The following is an 18595-nucleotide window of genomic DNA, read 5'->3' on the forward strand; positions in this document are numbered from 1 at the left end:
TAAAAACAAAAATCCTGTTTTGTTTTTAGGAAAAAAAAAAGATATGGAATAGGCCACTGTTTAATTTTCTATGTATTATAGATCTGGCTTAAGGCTTTGAAGTTTCACTTTTCTTCCTCCTACCCTCCTTTGCATTCGTTATGTTTACTTGATCTGAGTTTCATTCTTCTACCCTCCCTTGCTCTAGATTTTAGTTCCTGGGATATTTACCCCAGGTGTCATTTTCCAGATCCTTCTCCATTGAATGCTTCAGTTCACGTTTATCAGGGCAAATGATAGTTAGACATAGGAATTCAGCAACTGTATTGCAAAGCACATTTTGAGATTTCAGATGGGCACATTTTGGTAAAAGTGAGGGAGGAACCCAGGGCCAGAAAAATAAAAAAGAGTTCTAGTTTGGCAGAGTAGTCTTCCTGAAAAATGAGAAAGAGGGAATAGGTGATCTTAGGCAAGTCATTTTACCTCTCTAAGCTTCAGTTTCCTCATGTGGGACAAGAACTGTATCCAACCTGATTATCTTGAATCTACTCCAGTACTTAGTAATAATAATAATAATGTTGGTATTTGTTAAGTGCTTACTATGTGCAGAGCACTGTTCTAAGTGCTGGGGTAGATACAGGGTAATCAGGTTGTCCCATTTGAGGCTCACAGTTAATCCCCATTTTACAGATGAGGTAACTGAGTCATAGAGAAGTTAAGTGACTTGCCCACAGTCACACAGCTGACAAGTGGCAGAGCCGGGATTCAAACCCATGACCTCTGACTCCCAAGCCCGGGCTCTTTCCACTGAGCCACGCTGCTTCTCTACAGTGTCTGGCATATAGTAAGCACCTAACAAGTACCATAATTATTACTATTATTATTATTAGGTGAGGTTGTAATTTTCACAGTTTCTTGCATTTTGAGGTAGTTGACTTCAATTTTGAGAGTGTAGGACACCAGGTGCAGGCCATCTTCACCCTCTCTTCTCTCCTGTGGTGAGGCAGGGTTTGTAAAAACAGAACTGTCTGTGAAAACAAAATTTGGGAATATGGGGTATTCGAATATGCAGAATTCTGGCAATTCTGGGTTAGAAACCTGGGCCTTTTCTACCTTTTTTGTGTACTTACTAAATTCACATTCAAATTAGAAAGAACAAAACCAAAAGTGATTGAAACACATTACAGATTAAAATCAGGGCTAATTTCCTCCATTCAAATTAAATCTGGTATTGAGTTATATCCATATTGAAAAATCAAGAATTTCTTTTTGTTCACTCAGAATGAAATAGCAATTGAATTAAGCTCATTATGAGCAGGGAATGTGTCTATTTATTCTACTGTACTCTTCTAAGCTCTTAGTACAGTGCTTTGCACGTAGTAAGTGCTCAGTAAATGCCATTGATTGATTAGTTTTTGTTTGTTTAAAGCCTATGAGATTCCAAATTAAAATATGTAAAAAAACCCCTAAGGGTAAATTATTATCTCATCCACCCACACAACTGATTTATTATTGAAATGCAGAAAGACATATATTTCAGCACTCTTTAATGCCTCTACCATAACCTCTACTTCAGCACAAGCCACTAACTCGTGTTAATATGATACTGCCACTCGTATTTGAATTGTAGCCACTTGTGTCTTACTGCAAAACTGCACATGAGACAGAAGTTATGCTTCATGAATCCTAGATAATGTAGATAGGACATGCAAGGTCCTCTGCCTTAGAGAGAGGGAAAAAAGCGGGGAGCAACTAAGGCTGAGATGCACGAAATGACCTAAACTCCCATCAGAACAAAAGCAGCTCTTGAAACCCACAAACCAAATGAAGAATGGGTCTCTCAACTCTTGAAGACTAAATGACCATTTCTTCCTGGTCACAAAATCTAGTGCAAAGCAAAGGCAATGTTGCCTGAAAAAGAATTGAAAACCCAAAGAGAAGATGCAAAAATGGGGACAGGTATAAAAAGGACCTTAATTCATTTTAGTGGCTGGCACTTTCCTTTTACCTCCACGTGCTGTCTTCTAAACTCCTGTGTGTGGCAAGCTGCAGACGTAAGAGGATTGACTCACTTCCATTTGTAAGAAAGCTGAAATCACAGGGAGTATACTTGGTGTTTATCAGGTGAAAAATCTCAATGGTTTGTCTTTCAAAATGAAGTCATGTGATGCTCATTTCACATAGACAAGGAGAAGCCCCCAAATAAATTCATACAAAACCTAACCCTGATTTAGGAGATTTTAATTTGGAAATCTTGACAAATCATTCAACTGAATTTGTTGAGCACTGACTGTGTGCAAAGCACTTTACTAAGTGCATGGGGAAGTACAATATAACAAGAAACACATTCTGTACCCACTGTACCTTACAGTCTAGGGGACTGTAGTCTTGGTTCCATAAATTAAAGTGCTATTTTTATAAGAAAGGAAAGTGTGTTTCTAGGTGTCTTTTTCTCCCAACAACAAAAAATGTTGTATAGAATACAGATTAATAAACCATAGAGGTGGAGTCCCAAATTAAAGTCATTTTCTATGTTTGCCAAGGTCATGTTAAAGTTGGTGTTTTATTTACAAAATTGGGAAATATTGCAGATTTTTATTCCTTGTAATTTATGCATCAGTCCCTGATTCATCATCTAGAAGTTGATAATTATTTAGAAGCAGCATGCCATAACATAGGCCTGGGAGTCAAAGGACCTGGGTTCTAGCTTTGGCTCTGCCACTTGTTAGCTGTGTGACCTTGAGCAATTCACTTACCTGTGCCTCAATTATCTCATCTGTAAAGTGGGGATTTAAGCTGTGAGCCTCATACTGGGCATGGACTATGCCCAGCCTGATTATCTTGTATCTATCCAGGACTTAGTCCATGGTAAGCATTTAACTAATGCCATTAAAAAAAAGTTCTTGTTGGCCTTTTCCCTCCTGCTCTGGTCTGTTTTAGAAGGATAACTTAGCTCACTGTTAATTTTACAGTTTATATTGTGAGTTAATTTTTTACCTCAGCTCTAATCTAAATACATCGTAGTCATTCAAAATCAAAGTGATAAAAGTCTTCCATTTTGAGGTAATTGAAACTAATTAATTGCATCATATATAAATATATATAAATATATGATGCCTGGACATCTCCATATATACATATCTACACCTCTATATCCACACACACACAATTGAAGATATAATTATGTAGCGATCACTCTGTTTAAATAAACAAATAAGATGTTTTAGTTTGGGCATTTTTTAAATTCTATTTTTATTTTTATGATTTTTTTAAGCACTTACTATGTGTCAAACACTGTTCCAAGCACTAGGGTAGGTAGCGGTTAATTAGGTCAGACACAGTCCCTGTCCCATGTAGGGCTCACAGCCTAAGGAGAAGGGAAAGCAGGTATTTAATCCCCATTATACAGTTGAGGAAACTGAGGCTCTGAGAAATTAAGTTACTTGCTCAAGGTCACACAGCACACCAATGACAGAGCATGGGTTAGAACCCAAATCCTCTGACTCCAGGCCCATACTCTTTCCACTAGGCCACTCTACTTCTCATCTGTGCTGCTACATTAGTGTTTAAAGTTGTAAATTCAGTGATTCTATAAAATATGTCAAAATTGGAATTCTTTTAGAGATATTAGCTATTTTAAGAATTAAGTCTGCAGCTCTTGTGTGTGCTTGCCGTACAGGTGCACTCTGAATAATCGTTTTTGGGCTTTTGTTTTTTTTTTTAAGACAGACACACTGAGTAACCACTTTCTTTATTTCCTGACACTGGAAACAGCTACTGTTGGGGATTCCTTTTATAGTTTCTTCTGCTAACGACTCCGAAGACCATTGTAGTGTGATATTTATAGTAAACCAAAATTATTTTAAAGACATGAGTAGGAATGTTATATAATTTAGCATCAGCCAATTCTATAAAGAGGGAAAATAGCTTTATGTTTTGTCAAACAGTGTAGATTTTCCAACAATGTTTCTAGTCTTTTTCCTTTTAATTTCTTAAGGGAATACTAGTGGATTCCGTGTAATTTTAAAAAATGAGGTTGCAAATGAAGAATAGTACTACTCCGTGTGTTCCTTAGTAAATTCAGAATGATGAAGTGATGAACTGCTTTGGTTTTTGATTCTTTAAATTTTGTACTTACATGAATGAGCTATCTTGTTGGAATTTTGGATATCTAAATTACTAAGCAGAATAACGTAGGGCCTTGCAAGCCCTCTGAATCATCCACTTTGCATTTAAATATGATACATGAACAAAAGATTGACTTCGGGATATCATTGTGAGTAACTCTGGATGAAAGGCATTTGTTTTCTTACAACTTCTCATTTCAGATTTGTTAAATAGCCTGATTTGGGCCTTTGTTTTTCCTTAATTTTTCTTTATGTGTTCAATGTTTTGGGTGACAGAAATGGGAGTGATAACAACTGCCAGTAGTAGGCTAGAGTCCAAAGTTTCGTGTCGAATGTGCCCAATTCAGGAGAGAAAATTGAAATGTAGCGAGGGATCATTGAAGTGCCCGTTTTTGGCCAACTTTGAGATGGAGGTTCCTCAGAGAGGGTGAACGGTGTTTGCCAAACCCTTGTAAAGCATTTCACCTCTTCAGAGGCTAAAGCCTCTCAAAACCAAGAACAATTAAAGCAAGAGCCTTTCAAAGCATCTGGGGAATTCTGCAAAATAAATCAGAAATCCTCAGCCTTGGCTCTGGAGGCTTGCCTCATTATGAGAGCAGATCTATTAGCCCCTCTGCCATTGTCTTTCATTTCTCAAGTGAGGTGATTCTAATTAAATTAATCTGCATGTCAATCTATCGGTGATCAATCAAAGAGCCCGAGGTTCCCCCTTGCAGCAGTGTGCTCACGGCTGACAGGGGCTGATAATGGAGGAAGAAATAAACTGTCGAGCAAAGTTAATTAGTCAACATAATAGGTGGATTAAACGGGAGCTGGCTGATTGCTGTTTCACATGTTGAAGCATGAGGTGGGAGCTGAAACTGCAATTAACAGACAATTATTATATTTGGTTGTAAGAGGTCGCATGAATAAACATATCTCTGTGGGTTTCAGTTTTAATCCGTTTTTCCATTTAATATAAGGAGAAGTGTAGGTCATTCCTTCTTATTGTTTTGCTCAAAGTTCTCCAAGGCAACATATGCTTCTGCCACCTCTTTGGCAAACAGGCAGCACCATCAGGTATGGAGGGAAATAGGTGGGCCTTCTTCACTTCAGTCAGGCTGGTGACACCACACCTCACATTAAGACACGGGTCTAGTGATTAAAGCATGGACCTGGGAGTCAGAGGACCTGGTTTTTAATCCCGGCTTGGCCACTTGTCTGCTGAGTGACCTTGGGCAAGTCACTTACCTTCCCTGTGCCTCAGTTACCTCATTTGTAAAATGGAGTTTAGCATTGTGAACCTCATGTAGGACGTGGACTGTGTCCAACTTGATTAGTTTGTAACTAACGCAGTCCTTAGCACAGTGCCTAACAAATACCATAAAAAAAAAGGTCAAGCTGGGAGAATTTTAACTCTATGAAATGTGATAGAGTCATGACTGAAGGCAGAGGGAAAATGCTCAGAAGAAAAGCTGTTTTGCTAAACCACCCCTTTCAGTTCCCCCATCCTGCTCAGCCCAACATTATTTGTTTGAGAGCAGAAAAAAAAATTCAATGGTTTTTATTTGCAAGATCAACAGCACTATCTACTTCAGTGTCTAAACTGAAGAGTAATTTAGGTGAAACACAACCTCCCTTGTATAAAAAATGTTAATAAGGATACTCTTGTTCAAATTATGGTTAACAGTGTTCCTCTGCTTGTAACTATAAACTGTGCAATTTTACTTTAAACTGCATCAAAAGCTTTCCATGCCAAAGGCCCACTCATCAATGGGTTCTCTTGTTAGATTTGTACAGCATAAGCACCAGTTATTATGTGAAATAGCTATGCAATTTTCTTCAGCTCCCAGCTGTTATTTATTTAACTTGTGTTTATTACCCTCGATGCTTTTATATTAAAATGTTCATTCTCTCTTGTGGCTCCAGGTTGTGGTGTCTACGACAGTCAATGTGGATGGCCATGTCCTGGCGGTCTCAGATAATATGTTTGTTCACAATAACTCCAAGCACGGGCGGAGGGCTCGTAGGCTCGACCCCTCTGAAGGTACGCCTTCTTATCTGGAACATGGTAGGCAAATCATTTTCATTGGTCGACATTGCTTCTTAAAATGTGAATTTATTTGGTTTCCCTTTCTCTCTCTCTCTCTCTCTCTCTCTCTCTCCCTCTCTCTTTCTCTCTTTCCCTCCCCCACCTTTCAAATTTCAAATTGTCCATTAAGCAAATTGATGTCCTGTTTTGTTCTCCTTCATAAATTGATGACTCCTAATTAAAACTAGGGATACTTCCCTCCCAGTCTTCTAGCTTTATTTCATGGCCATTTGTCCTGGCAATTGTAGATATGCTTCTCTATGGATCTTTTTTGAAAAGACAATATTTGTCCTGGGTAGCCTTGTAATCAGTGACATTTTTCAAAGGGCTAGTAGAAACCAGATAAAATTTGTCTCAAGGAAAGTGAGTGCCACTGAGAGAAACTGTGAATTAGGCAGGCATATTTATAAATTCCTATGTGATAAAAGAATGGCAAAGTTTCTAGAATAAGTGACTGCCAAACTTCACAGGAAATCCAAACCCCTTGTTCTGTGTTGCTTCCACTAACCTAGCAAAGTTTACTTCAGTGATGTCTTTTAAAAATGTAAATAAGCATAAATTTGTATATCATTTATTTAAGCTTAACATGGGCCATAGGCTGCTCTGTGCTATAACTCCTTAGGTAAAACATTTTTTCTGCTGCCAGTGTCCCAGTGCAATAAACAACTCACTACCATAATTTTTGCCCTTTTTTCCCCTTAAGGAATGTGCAAACTATAGCTTTTATTAATTAGTCAGATAGATATAAAACTCTTAGGAGAGATACTTCTCTACATCCAGTTTTACAGACTTCTTAAGAGTAAACTATCATCTTTTAAAAGCTGCTTATTTTATAGTTTCAATAGGATTGTTAGATATTGCCGTTTGCAGGAGGCTACTTGAACACCTGTTCATTTTCCATTTCTATTTTTGTTCCTTAAAATTAGCTTTCTCCTCATACTTACAGTTACCTTGACTTTTTAATGTATCTAGAATTATTTGACTATTAGGCCTCTAGAATGATGAAAGCCACACAGCTGTGACTTAGTGGAAGGAGAAAGGGCCTGGGAGTCAGAGAACCTGGGTTCTAATTCTGCCTCTGCCTCTTTCCTATTATGTGACCTTGGTCAAGTCACTTAACTTCTCTGTGCCTCAATTTCCTCATCCTCTGTAAAATGGGGATTCTGGGGATGGGGATCCTCTGGGGATGGGGAATTGGGGGTCCTCTGTAAAATGCGGATCCTATGTAAAATGGGGATTCAATACCTGTTCTTCTACTTAGAATGTGAGCCCAGTTTCTGGCCAGAAACTCTGTCCAACCTGATTAATCTTGTACCCATTCCAGTGTTTATTAGAGTGCTTAATACACAGTGAATGATTAAACAAATACTGCAGTAATTGTTGTTGAAAACTGAAAGAGAACATGGTAGATGAGGTATGCACAGCATTGTAAGACAGAGAAACCTTATTTCTGGTAAGACACCAGACATTAGTTGGCTTTAGGAACAATAACTTCACCTCTTTGACTCGGTTTTCCATTTATAAAATGGGCAGAGTACTACAGTATTTAGCTCCTAGACAGTTGTTTTCAAGATGTAAGCAATGTCAGTCAGGGCTTCTTGTCTCTTGGAGTCTTTCCTTCAGTTATTGAAATCCTGTCCCTCAACAAATATTATTCCTGAATCTTTACCTGCATTCAGGAGCATTAGAAATCTGTTTCTTTTATTCCCTGTTGTCTGAATAATCTAACCACAATATACCCACCCACTCAGTTGTAGCTTTCAAGCTGAGACACAAATATCCTTTCCCCTAATGTAATATTATTTGGGGGAGTTATGTGACAATAGATTTGTCCATTTAATTCATTTTAATTGCAGTGGGCCTTTAGGACAATGGCAGTTTTTAACCTGGAGTTACAGTATCATCCTGTAGCATAGAGGTGTTGAACAGCAAGCCTAAAAAATATTTTCTCCTCTTGAGACCAGCAAAAGCATCTTGCAGCTCTTTTCTTCATTTAACCACCTCATTTGCAGGTAGTCTGAATTATTTTGGGGCTACTCAACGCATTCCTATTTATGTCCTGCTTGTCAGACTGCAGAAGGAAATTTCCCTTGGTGGCTCATCTTTCTTCATATAAGTAGAAATAGAGATCATAGTTTACATCCACACATAGCGCTCCTTGTATTACCTGAAGGTTTAGAAACCCAGCATTCAAATAAATACCTCCGTATTTCAAGTGCAATGGCTGACAAAGTCAAATCTATTTCATTCAGTCTTACGCAGTAAAAATAGAGTGAAGCTTAGAAGTGTGTGGCTTATAATAATTATTGCTTTTTTCATTCACAAATACTTGAGTCTTCAGGAGTGTGATATTTATGGTGAGCCAAGGGGTGGTGGTGTTTTTCTCTTCTAAATTATACATACATGATATATAAAAGGCAGTCAGAAAAGAAATCCACATCAGTGGATTTGGATAGTAATAGAATTCTCATTCCCATCTTAGTTCAAAAGGGACTATCACTAAGAAATAGGATCCTTTTGTCGAAGAACAGAGTGATTGGAAAGAAGGAAAAGCATAGTCTCAAGAAGAGCTTTTGTGCAACAGGATTGGGATGAGAATTTAGCTTGACACTTGGCTTTGGGTGCCACTGGAGTCCTTTTTCCCCTGAGAAACTTGAAGCAACACTCAACAGAATACTTTTAAAGTGCTTATTTTTATTATTTTCCCCAAGGCTTATGGATGTATTTACCTGAATTTAAAGCCAATTGCAGCATCAGTTTCTCTATTTTTCCCCCTGTGGCAAGATGCAGTGCCCTCAAAAAATGATAGTGCAGAGACCCTGTCAGTTTGCATGCTCTAACACTTTATTATCTAATGATCTAATATGCAACAAGGCAAAGTGCGAGTGCTCATCATTCTGACAGAATGCCTGAGAGAAGTGACTAAATTACTTTATGTACCATTAGCGCTAGCAGCTACGGTGAACTCACCGTGAGCGTTTATGCAAATGCCTATGAATACACTCAAGTGGCCTTGTCAGGCAGCCGACTGACAAGCAGTTTAAATGCTCATTTTTTTTTAAAGGGGCAGTTCCCCCCTCCTTTCCCCTATTTTAGGTGAATGGAGGATTAGATGTCTTGATGTCAGTCTGAGGGAAAAACACACCCTACAATAATTGGAGGCAGTTTCAAGAATAGATGTTAAAATTTTACAAGCCCAAAACAACACAGATTTCTCAGCTTTTGAGTGACTAGACTGTGGATGTCCAAATGCAGTTATTGTTATTTCCAGTGTAAGATTTATGATTTGTACCATCTTTTCAGGAGCTCAGGCTTAAGTGTCCAATTTTTACCTTTAAAAATCTCATGGACTGTGACATATGGGCATGTAGTTTTTGAGGTTTGAGTTTCATATGTGGGCAAAACTCAGTTTCCTGGCTCAAGTTCATCAGAGTCTAAAAAATCGCTTAATTTATTTGAGGGCATCAAACAGCTTTTACCACATAACATGTTGATAAATTAAAGGAGAATAAATATAAAACCATCGATAGAAGATCTCTTCTCTATGTATAAAGGTTGAGGCTTGAAGGGAAGAATGTTAGAAAAATGGCATTTTGAATTTGATTAAATTCCCAATTACTTGGAATAGAGCAGTAGGCTGTTGTTGGATAAAGATCATGCTTGGTCCACTCTCTTTTCTAATGTCCAGATATAGGAAAATAAATCCTCCTCGATCTTTTCCCACCTACAGTAGGCACTAACTGTTCTATTGGTGTCTCACTTCCCAGCTGTCATATACAATAGAGTGTCGATCAGCCTCTTTAGCATTTAACCTTCTTTAATCCTTCGTCCTGGCTGAGAAACTCCTTCTCTGAGTCTTCTGCACCTTGGCCCTTCCTTGAAGCAACCCTAGCATAATTGACTTAATTATAATAAGGGGACTGCACATAACAATGCCTGACTGTTAGGAAGGAGGTGAGAAAAGAAGGGTCAGAAATATGAACTACTGAACAGTATGAAAAGGCTATAACCTTCCAAATGAAAATGAAAGCTTCACCCCCACCCTCAAAAAAATGCCATGCTGAGACTGTCCCAATAAATGCCCCTTTCCTTCAGCAAATTTGTAAATCTCATATCTTTTTCCACCCCACCAATTCTCTAATTCTATACATTCTGCAGCCGACTGAGACCTGAGGGTGAATAAAGTTTCAGATGAGCTTGGGATTCCTCTGGCCCTCTTTTCTCTGCTCCCCAGTCCAAAAATATGGCAGGAATGTTTTACCTTTCAGGTCTATAGGCAAGTAAATATACTCTTGGACCTTAGAGGACCCCAAGACTTGGAAAAGGAATTCCAATTTGGACTTCTTATTATAGTAATGAGGTCTTTCACCAAGCTAATTCTTATATGGTAGATTAAGATTTTGCAGTTCTTAGGACTTGGAGGTGACAAACTCATAACTGACATCTTTTTATGTAGGGTTTAATGAGTATTTGGTATCTAACCTTGATAAAAAGGATGGAATGTTTTCTAGCAAAAAGAAAAAAAAATTGTGAGCTAGGAAATTGGCAGGAATGAAGCATATGATGTGTCACCTTGCAAGTAGCCAATCATGAATAATCATTTGTGCTGTAGAAGGCTAAAACCTTTATTGATTTTTTCATTATATCAATATAGTACATTGGCATCTCACTGAGCAAGCCGGTGCAAATTTTTGTAGTCTGGTAAACTATACCTATTGCAAGGCTCCCAGGAATTCTGCTCAGTATGAGGTGCAACAGACATGTTGTCAAACTTGTAACTTATTCTGTATTACCATTTCTAAAATTAAGTTGTAGACATGTCTCTCCCCCCCTCCCCTTATTATTTTTGAAGTATAAGTGAAAATATCTCTAAAAATTTCAAAATCCTAAGAAGAAAAGGCACTTTTCAGGCACAGTAACAATTGTAAATGATTCTTATTCCAAATATAGTAATTAGACTTTAATATGATTAGTATCAGTATATAAATAATGACAAGACATCGGAAAATCAGTCGCGGGAACTGCAGAAATTGTGAAGGGCCTTAAATGAGAAAAAAAAATATCGGCCTTTGTTGGCCTTTATGGATTATATATTGAATCCTAATTTTCTTCTTAGAACAGAGATTAAAGAAGAGAATGTAAATGTCCAAAGTTACAGGCAGAGTTCACACAGAGCATTATGCTACAGTGTTGTAGCCTACATTTTAGTAAGTCAGTGGCATTGAATATCAATCAACAAATAATGGTATTTGTTAATCATTCAGTGGTGTGGGGAAATGGTACATTTTCTAATATGCATATCCTTATACTCTACTATTTCCCCTGTCTGTAAGTGGTGTTCTCCTCCAAAAATGTTCAGGCCATGTTTGCCCACTACTCAAAAAACTCAAGTGGTTGCCAATCCACCTCCTCATCAAACAAAAACTCCTCACCATTGGCTTTAAAACACTTAATCACCTTGCCTCCTCCTACCTCACCTGGCTGCTTTCCTACTACAACCTAGCCCACACACTTCACTCCTCTAATGCTAACCTTCCCACTGTACCTTGATTTCACTTATCTCGCCGCCAACTTCTCACCCACATCCTCCTTCTCATAACTGAGAAACAATTACTCTTCCCAACTTTAAAGCTTTATTGAAGACATATCTGCTCCTAGAAGACTTCCAAGACTAAGCCCTCCTTTCCTCTTCTCCCATTCCATTCTGGATCACTCTGACTTTTTCCCTTTATTCACCTCCCCACCCCCAATATGGCAGTAGTCATATTGTCTGCCTTCCCTTCTAGACTGTAAGCTTGTTGTGCGCAGGGAATGTGTCTGTTTATTGTATTATATTCTCCCAAGTTCTTAGTACAGTGCTTTGCACACAGTAAGTGCTCATTAAATATTATTGAATGAATGAAAGTGGGGCTGAAGTTAGTATCAAAGTGCTTAAGGGCTATACAGCCATCCTAGGACAGAAGAGAGGCGGGAAGGGCAATTGATGATGTAGTCCAGGAAGGCTTCTTGAGAGAGGTGTGATTTTAAGAGGGTTTAAATGCTTACTGTATGCCAAGCACTGTACTAGTCACTGGGGTAGGTAGTTTTGAGTGTCTACTTTGAGCAGAACACTATACTAAGACCCAGGGAGACTGGGCATAAAAGATGCAATTTCTGTCCTCACAGAATTTACAGTCTGAAAAGGACACACACAATTATTTACAAATAGAAGGAAAAAGAGAATGTTAAAATAGGTAGAATAAATATATTCTTAAATAGTACATACATCAATCTGAATAGTAAATGCCGCAGGTGGCTGTGAGTGCATAAGGACTCAGATGGTATTTAGGAATATATACCCCGGTGAGAAGAAAATTAATCAAGGAATGCTTCCTGGAGAAGGTGGGATTAGTAGATTTCTTCAGATAATAAACACAGTATGGCAGAGCTTGAAAAACATGCTAGAGGGTATTTTTTATCACAAAGAATGTGGGTGAAACTTCCTGGCAAAAATAAATACTATCTAATGTCTCAAGGCCAAAATACAGGTTGCTGGTCTTAAATGTTAAAACATAGATAGAGATCTTTTTCTACTGGGAGATGAGAAGGGAAATGTTTTTGCCACTGCTTGAGAGATATAGATGATTTAATAAAAGGAAGAAATGAGACACAAAGGGGATACTTTCAAGATATCTTGAATAATATACCCCATGGAAACCATGGATTCTAAACATAGGACACTTACATCAGTATAGAACAAGTGCTTAGTTTTCCAGTAGAAAGGGATTTTGGGAACTGATCAAGAAACAGCCAGCACCTAGGAAGGGTCTAATATTTCAATTGCTGTCCTTTGGGTTCAAAGATGTTGCTAATGACATTGAGAGTTAAGCTAAAGTTTTGTGTCTAGAGGAGGATGCTTGATCTATGTATTGGAAAAGATAATTCCTTGATGTTTTAGGATTTGTAATTGCAGTCTGTGGTGCATTTTTTAATAACTGCTTTAGGTCCATTTGTATCACTGCTACTAAGAACATTTCTATCAAGGGAAACAGTTTACAGAAGTAGCAGTTAGTTGTTCTTTAATCGGGTTTCTGCTGCACCCAGGTCCCACTGTAGTTTTCCGGACCTTGCACAGTTATTATTATTATTAATAATTGTATTTATTGAGTGCTTACTGTGTGTGAAGCACTGTACTAAACAGTTGGTAAAGTACAATATAACATCAAACACATTCCCTGCCCACAATCAGCTCTCAATCTAGAGAGGGAAACAAACATTAATATAAACACATAAATAGATAAAATACAGATATATACATATGTGCCATAGGAAAAGGAGAGAGAATGAATGAAGGAGCAAGTATGAGCACCACAGAAGAGAGTGGGAGAAGAGGAGGGCTCAGTCAGGGAAGGCCTCCTGGAGGAGGTGTGTCTTCAGTAAGGCTTTGAAGTGGAGAGAGCAATTATCTGTCTGATATGAGAAGTTGGTTTGCTTACCACAGCATTTTTTTGAACCCATCAGCTGTTCCACTAGCAGGTCATCTAGGGTGAGAACTGTAGTCTACTTAGCTTGCACTGATTCATTCAGAAGTATTTACTGACTGCCTACTGGGTGCCAAGCACTAAACTAAGCACTGGGGAAAATCCACAGTTAAGAATTAGGCAAAATGCCTAGTCCCCAAGGGGCTCACAATCTAGGAATAAAGTGTGTGTGTGTGTTGTGGGGGGGTTGGAGGGACAGCAAGGGGAGGCTGAAGTGCTGATGGAAGAAAAGTGGGGAATAGAGAAGGGTGGCAAAACACACTTGAGGGCTGGAAAGGTTTTGGAATGTATTTCAAGGCTAGTCTACCATTCTCAGACCCTATCATGAGGAAATTCTCCAGTTAGATGGACATTCTAGAGTTTAGACAAGGGAAAAAAATGTGAATATAATAGAGCTGTTTGACGTAAATTAAGAGTTCATTCATTAGCATGCTAAAAGGTTTTAGAACATCAAGTGAAAAATAATGTTCTTTCAGGCATTTTTTTTTACAAGATTTCTTTTTCTCACATCAGTTCCTTAATGAACCTGTTGACTCTTCATAAATTGAAGCAAACTTACAGACTTTATTGTGGTTGACCTAATAAATGAATGATTTCCACAGTGCTAATCTCCTGTGGACAAATTAAGAACATTTAGAGACAACACTATGTGACTAAATCTCTGGACAGAAATGTAGATTTTTTTTTTTGAAGGCCAGTATTTTCATCCACATTCAGTTGCAAGGGCAGTTTACTTAATTACAAGTGTAGTTATTTGCATAATTGAATATAGACCCGGGGCCACTCACTACAGCAACTGTTCACGAGCACTCAACTCACTTGAGAATTGAAAAAACAAAAAGTGACCAGGATTCGACTGATTAAACATGCATGAATCGTTCACGTACCTTTCATGCATCATCCAGAAATAATACTCAGGGTGAGATTTGAAGAGGTTGTAGTTAATGCATTAGTCTGAATTAACTTTATTGCTTTCTAACTTTCAAATTTAGAAATATACTTTTTCAAAAGAAGAGAAGCATTGCACCTAGATTACTAAGGCAATCTTCCCTTAGGTTTAGGCACTCTCCTTTAGGTTTATTGTTAGGTTAGCAGAGTACTAATATGACAAATTATATTTTCAAAAACCCTCCCTATGGTTACAAGTAAATGAGTACTTGTACCCATTCCTAACACCAACCAGAAAAGTGACCCAGAAAAGGGACAATGCTGAGAACATATTTCTAGTTCATTAGAAATTACTATCTCCATAGGGATGGTTTATTATTCTTCTACTCTGCTTATCTTGCAAAAGAAAAAAAAGTTACTGCCAATGAAGGGAGCCACCTGAAGTTTTCTGGCATGAACTGCTTTAGGTAGTATATGTTTTGCATTGGGCAAGCAGTGTTTGGTAGCCAGGAATTTTTTTAGTGAGAGCTCTGGACTTAGCCCCTTTAACATTGACAGCATTCATGGAGCTGTCCAAGAGTGGTGTTGGGGATTCATCACCTACGTATGGTGAGATAATTATATTGTGTGAGATAGCAGCAATTTTCCCATCCCCCAACCTTGGACAGCTCCAAGAGAGGACAGACTGGTGTTGTACATACAGAAGTAGATCTGGTCTATTTTAATAAATGTGCAAGCAATTTATTTACATGAATGAGAGAAGGAGCATGTTCTAGTGGATAAAGCAGGGGTGTGAGAGTCAGAAGGACCTGGGTTCTAATCTTGCCTCTGCCACTTGTCTGGTGTGTGACCTTGGATGAGTCATTTCACTGTGCCTCAGTTACCTCACCTGTAAAATGGGGATTAAGACTGTGAGCCCCATGTGGTACAGGGACCATGTCAACCTGATTAGGTTGCATCTACACCAGCATTTAGCACAGTGCCTGGCATATAGTAAGCACTTAATAAATACCATAAAAAAACCACGATTATATTTTTGTATGAAACTCACCTGTCTTGTTCCACCTGACCTTAATGAGAAGGGAGAGCAAGGAACTTCATAGCCTATGAACTTGCATTCATTCTTTCAGGCCACAGGGGGAGATTTCCAGGAGAATTCATTATTAAACAGAAAAACAAGTGACAGGAAAGAGTTAATGCATCTCTTCTTTCTATCCCACTGGTAGGACCAATGCCACTATGTTCTTCAAGCTCATGTTCATTTCATTCAAAGTTAAAGCCCTTCCAGAGCCATACCCACAGCCTACGCCCCTTCTCAGATGAGTAACAGATGCATGTCAAAGGGAATAAATTCATTTTGAAAGGAGTACGGAAAATTACAGAATTGGGGAGAAAGAGATAGAATGATCCAAAGTCCAAGCAGGTGAAGATATTATGATAATATATACAGAGCCAGCTGGACATTTAGAAAAGCTGACAATATGGTGTCAGGACCTCCATCTCTCATCATTTCAGAGATAGGCATTGAGTTCAAATGACAGAAAAGACAAACTCTTGAAACTCATGCATGAAAAAATACCTAAGCTTCAAGGCGGGAAGTTTACAGGCTGCTATGGAAAGAGAGCTTTCGGCTCATCCTGGGTTCTACCCTTATGCCCAATTGTAACATCTTCTGTAGAGAAAGCTTCCAGTTTCTTGAATAATCAGAGCCCATGGCATATTGAAATTGCTCACACTAATTTCAGTTTAAACCCGAGGAATCCCAGGAATCTATGATGATAGAAGAGAAATACCTAAGTCTCTTAAATGCTACAAGGGCCAACAGATTGATAAAATGGGAATATTTAGGACAGCCTTGTAGATGAATTTGAGATCTCTTTAGGCCTAGCAACTTTCACCTGAAAAATGATCCCTTCCATGAGTAAGTGTTGCAATAATGATATAATGCGAGCAATAGCAACTTGAAAGACAGTGCAGTGTATTTCTCATTGTTCCATTTTTCATATAAAAATTAATAATTCTCCTCACACTAATATGTCCTAAAATTGAAAGTTTGGATGCTTAAAGGCTCTAGTGGGTTTTTATCAGCCACAGGAAGGATGGGACCTCTGCTTAAGAACAGTAACCAGAGTCCCCTCTTTGCAGGGACTAAATGACTACAACAGGAATGAGAATTGAATCCGATTTTTGTGTCTGGTGATATCTGGCCTTATTTCACTGCCTTGCTTCCAAGGTGGGTCATGGAAGTTGGTCTTCACCAGTTTTCTTTTCAACCAGGGAGTTAGCGTAAATCTTAATGCCACACTTCACAGGGGAAGAAAAATTCTCCTGATTCTTTACTGTGTAACACAATATAGGCTTCAAATAAAGCAAATTGACGGCACTACTTAAAGGAGAATTGAAAAGCCAAATCTGTGCTAAATCCCAGGAGTAAATCAGTTGGCATTCAGAATAGTATTTAGGAAGGTGATTTTCTGGGTTAAGATAAAGATACTGGTGTCACATCACATTATCTCGTACAGCATCTAGGACTCATTGTGCCAATTCTGCAACTTGAAATACTCAGTGGGCAGAAATGAAACTTCATACAAATTAAGAGATTATCACCTTTATCAGATGAATCCGACACCAACAACATGGTTTAGTGTCTTAAGAAAAAAGGATTTAAATGGAGAGAGATGAAAATCTATTGCAAGATTTTTAGGATTTTTTTTAAGTATGAAAATAACAAGAATTATTTTCAGTTACTATTAATACCACCCAGCCGTATCATTCCAATCCTCCAGTGAAAGGTTGAGAAATGAATTAGAAATTAAAATACTGATTGGATTTTGGTTGCCAAACCCAGGAGACCAGGCAAGTAACTAAAGAAGGGGAACAAAAGTGAAACAAAAAAGAAACTCTCACACCCACAGGTTGAAGAAATGAGACTGAGCTGAATTGAGAAATATTTTAAAATTTATAAGTATGAAAGTAGAACCTGAGCAGTACTCTTTTTACTACATCTTACAAAATTAAAGGATTATGTGCTAAAATCTATATGACTTGCTTTAAAATTGCTTCTGCAGCTCAGGAGCTCAAGAAACACCAATGTCTTTATTACTGATGTAAACTAGGTTTCAACCCAAGAGTCATACCAGACTGAATAGATCTTTTTGATGCAAACATTTACTTTACTTCTTTTTTTAGATTTACAGTAACTGTATCCTAAGCAACTAGATCTTAAGGTACATTAGCACTATTGTAAGCCCACAAAACATTCGGTATTGGTGATGCTTGGTTGTTAATCTGGTCTCTGATGACCCTTATTATAGATATGTTCAAAACCTTGAAGGAAGTTTAGAAATATAGAAGTACTGGATGTAATGAAGTGGAGCCAGATTTTATTTTTTTGGTTCTCTTAGTCTTTCTTGTTCAGAGCTTCTTAGACTGAAGGAAAATGTTAAATTATTCAGCCAAGGATACTCTTTAAGCATCCCTGATGACAAAAGAGGGAATTTTGTTATGCAATGGAAGCATAAAATTTGCCCAGGATCAGAAACAAGATTTCCACCTATTCTTTTAGTTATTGAACAAATGCATTTGGGATATTTAGTGACAGGTTCAAACCTGAAAATTATTACTTTATAGTTAAAGTTGCATCTGATTCTATACAGTTCTCAAAAAGATACAGTTTGATAGCTGTTGGTAGATAAGTAGTTTTTTTTCCTCCATGGTTTAACGTACTTACTCTTTATTCATGCAATAGTGAATATACTACAGTAAAAACAAATACATGTAGGTATAAACCTGCACTACAAGCATTTAGATTCTTTTATCTACCCATTGCTTTGAAGAAATTGTGGCAGCATAGTTTGCATCAGTTTAGCTTGGGACCTGAAAAATATTAGCATTTTATTTCAATATGACATATGTAATTGAAGAAAAAAGCATATTGCATATTTTCTATCTAATAACTAAAGTAGAAGGCTTTACTTTTACAAGTGCAGAAACCTGTATTAAATAATAAT

At 37.9% G+C, this 18595-nt stretch overlaps 1 protein-coding gene and 1 long non-coding RNA gene across 2 annotated transcripts in view; one reads left to right on the forward strand and one right to left on the reverse strand.

Annotated features, from left to right (window-relative positions):
• EBF1 (EBF transcription factor 1) overlaps positions 1 to 18595 on the forward strand; it is a 346244-nt gene that overhangs the window by 220506 nt on the left and 107143 nt on the right. The window contains 1 exon segment of the mRNA XM_029051049.2: positions 6015 to 6132. Within this exon segment, the coding sequence (XP_028906882.1) occupies positions 6015 to 6132 (118 nt within the window).
• The window catches only part of LOC114806479, a 206449-nt gene continuing 188653 nt past the window's right edge, over positions 800 to 18595 (reverse strand). The window contains exon 4 of the long non-coding RNA XR_003754527.1: positions 800 to 1007. This is a non-coding gene — a long non-coding RNA (uncharacterized LOC114806479). The remainder of the gene's footprint in view (positions 1008 to 18595) is intronic.

This window comes from Ornithorhynchus anatinus, chromosome X1 (genome assembly GCF_004115215.2).
Source record: "Ornithorhynchus anatinus isolate Pmale09 chromosome X1, mOrnAna1.pri.v4, whole genome shotgun sequence".
In the NCBI taxonomy this organism is placed as follows: Eukaryota; Metazoa; Chordata; class Mammalia; order Monotremata; family Ornithorhynchidae; genus Ornithorhynchus; species Ornithorhynchus anatinus.